The following is a 3771-nucleotide window of genomic DNA, read 5'->3' as shown; positions in this document are numbered from 1 at the left end:
TTTTTAACCCATATTATCCCAGCGCTCCATTTAAGGTGCACTTCTTTTTTGTTTCAGATTACGCAAATTTTATTCTGTGTTGGTAGAGGCTATAATTTATTTGGGTTCTTGACGTATGTCATTATCACCTAAAACTTGTTGAAAGTGATTATTGTTTTCGGTTATCTCTCAGGAATTATTTAAACTCTGTGAATTTCAGCCATCATGAATTCCAGGAGAGGGTAAGTAAAAACTTTTTTTATACTTATAATTAATTTTACCGTTTTCGTTTTTTTTTTTAAGTTTTAACTAGTCTATTAGTTAACATCATGAATTTGACGAAAATTTGCTTTTATGTGTTCATTTTACTAAGTTTTGTGTACCGCCCCATTTGAGGTGCGCTGGGAATAGGAGGCACCGTGGTTTTTGCTACGGGCCCTTGTACTCCCAGCTTCAGTAAACTATATTTAGAACTATTTTACCGTATTTTTATATGTTTTGTTATTTACAGGTTGAACGTTCACGAAATTATATCGGCATTAGAAGATGATCATAATATACTGTCTGCAGATATATTTATCACACCACCTGAAAACAATGACTGCAGCGATGAAGACAGCGGAAGCGAAGAAGCGGGAGAAATAGGTAATCTTACGCGTCGGCAACTACTAGCAGAAGCTGAGGTGCGATGCCAGCTACCATCAGCAGATGGGGTCCTGGAAACCGTAGATGGAATTCCATTTATAAATCAGGATGAACAGGAACAACAGCCGTCCGCGTCTCAGTCAAATGAACCACCTGCAAAAAAATCTAAGACTATTGTCACGAGGAAGTGGAGACAAAAAGATATAGCTGCAAACCCTGAAAGGGAGTCGATGCAACCTGATTTCGTTTTAGATAAGGATAATCCATTAGATTTTTTTGAGATGTTTTTTGACGAAGAAGTTTTCGAGCTCCTGCGGTCTAGCACGGAACAAAATGCAATTGCAAAAGGACATGTCAATTTTCGAGTCACTGTTGAAGAAATTAAAAACTTTATCGGTATTTTGCTTTTGTCAGGCTACAATAGCGCTTCACGCTATAGATTATACTGGGATCAAAGTATTGACACTCATCATCCAGGAGTTGCATCATGCATGACTCGTAATCGTTTTGAAGAGCTTTTACGTTTTTTTCATGCATGCGATAACAACCGCCTACCTTCTGACGATAAGTTTGCAAAAGTAAGGCCACTGTGGAATCTTATGAATGAGAGATGGCTAAAGTTTTATCCCGGAGACAAACATTTGTCTATCGATGAGTCTATGGTACCTTATTTTGGAAAACATGGCGCAAAACAACATATTCACGGTAAACCAATACGTTTTGGCTATAAGATTTGGTCACTGTGTACACGATTGGGTTATCTTATTTATGGAGAACCTTACCAAGGAGCTAAAACTGGTAACACCAATCCAAATCTAGGCGTTGGAGGCTCTGTAGTGACAAATTTGATTTCGAAACTGCCAAGTGATAACCACTACAGTTTCTATATTGATAATTTTTTCACTTCTTTACGTTTACTAGACGAAGTAAGTCAGATGGGTCATGTTATCACTGGTACATTACGTGCTAATAGAACAGAAGGTGCCCCGCTAAAAGACATCAAGGAGATGAAAAAGACATCACGGGGTTCGCACCACCAAATTACGGATTTATCATCCAACATAACTTTAGTGCGCTACAACGACAACAACATCGTAACTATTGCCTCAACGGAAAGCGGTGTTCATCCGATTGGTAAGGTGAAGAGATGGTGCGGCAATAAAAGAGTAGACGTAGATCAACCGCATTGCTATCTATTATATAACAAATATATGGGCGGAGTCGATCGACTCGACCAAAATGTTGGAAAATATAGAATTTCAATAAGACTGAAGAGATGGTATTGGCAAATGATAATGTTCCCCATAAATGCCTGTGCTAATAATGCTTTTCAGTTATACCGAGTTTCACCAGCAGGCCAAGCTAAAGACGCTCATGATTTCTTGTCTTTTACAAGATACATTGTGCAGACTTATTTGATACTTGGCAAACCTTCTACATCCATAGCAAAACGCATTGGAGGCAAGACACCGTTAACTACGAAAAGTAAGCTGCCAGATTCGGTAAGGCTGGATGGGAAGGAACACTATATCATTAGAAACGAAACTCAAATTCGATGCCGCGAATGTCACAATAATACGAAATTCAAATGCAGTAAATGTGGAGTTGGCCTCCATCAACATTGTTCTCAAGCTTTTCATACCATAAAGTAATTTTTTTTCTCTCATATCAACTTTGATTTTTAGCTTACGTTTATAATTGATCTTATATATTGTGATTTATCATAATTTTTGTGTACTTATTCTTTATTTACTAATAAAAACCATTCAAAATAATAACCGACTTCGCATACAAAACCCGAAGGCATATTTTCCCAGCGCCCCATTTAAGGTGCGGTCCTGAATTTCAGCCAGTATAGAAAATATTTTTGATAAAAGCTTATTTTCATGTTATTTAGAGCCTACTCACTAGATAGACATAGAAAAAAAACATTTTTCTATGTAATATCACACCTTGGGATAATATGGGTTAAGAAAGATATAAGCCAAAAGATATAAGACAAGTTCAAAGACTGAAGAGTATTCGAGTAAAATTAATATTTTTCATTGTTATTCAGATTATTATATTGTGAGTGTACAACTCTTTATCTTTTATAATAAACTTTGTAAAAAAATTTGTTGAAGTATTTTTCTGAATATTAAAAAACAGCGAAGATTGTTTTGCCGCCCCCAACACGTTGCGCCCGGGGCGACGGCCAACTTCGCCCCCCTAGCTACGCCACTGCGTAAAACCGCTTACGCATTTATAGCTGAGCTAACAACAGCGCACCAGTCGTTTCTTCTTTTCACAATGTGGCTCCAACTGAAGTTTTTAAGTGAAGTCAAGTTCTTCTTACTTGGTCTTTCCAACGGAGTGTAGGTCTTTCTCTTCGAATACTCTCAGAACTGGATTGTTTTCGTTTTGAGGTTGTTATTGGTATTAATGCTGGTTCCAAGATAGAAGAAATTATTAACGACATAGCATGTGCGACCACTGTTTGTGTGATGGCAGAAGAGATTTGCCCTCATTTACAACCAAGTCCACACATTTCACTTCCTTATCTAGTCGTTAGTTTCGTAAATGCCAAATTCAAAAATTGCGGCATAGATGTAGTTCATTTCTCTTTTCGTGGTTTGGGCTGTGAAGTTATCTCCCATTTATTTTTTTCGAAGACAAGACAAAATGGGTCTATTTTGTGGAAATTGTCGGCATTGGAGAACTATAATGCATTGAATATACATGTTTATTTTTGCTCTGGGTTCGTAATTACATTTTGTATTAATGCCGCGTAAACGTAATCGAGTAACATTTCTATTATGTCTTCCGTAAATATGAAGATCATGAAAAAATGGCTGTCTTAGAGGGAGTGGTGTCCACTTACCAGTTCATCGCTAATTCGACGAATCGGTTTTCGCGCGAAATTTAAATTAAGTCTTACTATGTTTTGCCCACAGTAAGAAGTGTTCTCTTTTTATTAGCAAGGAGAGCCTGCTAATTACATATCCGTTAGGTTGTTTCGACTCAACGATGCATCGAGGAATGAGACTCTTTCCGAAATTCATATTTCAAAGGATATCTGGGGCTTGCTAGCTCCTTTCTCTTCCTTTCTGAATATGAGAATCCCAAGAAGCGTTTTACTTCTGTCCATTAGCTTGGAGAGTGAAAGTA

At 37.4% G+C, this 3771-nt stretch overlaps 1 protein-coding gene across 1 annotated transcript; it reads left to right on the top strand.

Annotated features, from left to right (window-relative positions):
* Positions 1–584: 584 nt before the first annotated feature.
* LOC120773818 (piggyBac transposable element-derived protein 3-like) lies at positions 585–2276 on the top strand (the record flags this gene model as incomplete). Its single annotated transcript, XM_040102926.1, has 1 exon — positions 585–2276. A coding segment is annotated over one exon (1692 nt), but the record flags the coding sequence as incomplete, so codon positions are not given.
* Between the last annotated feature and the right edge of the window lie 1495 nt (positions 2277–3771).

This window comes from Bactrocera tryoni, chromosome 4, assembly GCF_016617805.1.
Source record: "Bactrocera tryoni isolate S06 chromosome 4, CSIRO_BtryS06_freeze2, whole genome shotgun sequence".
Classification (NCBI taxonomy): domain Eukaryota; kingdom Metazoa; phylum Arthropoda; class Insecta; order Diptera; family Tephritidae; genus Bactrocera; species Bactrocera tryoni.
This window is presented reverse-complemented; position numbering and strand designations above follow the sequence as displayed.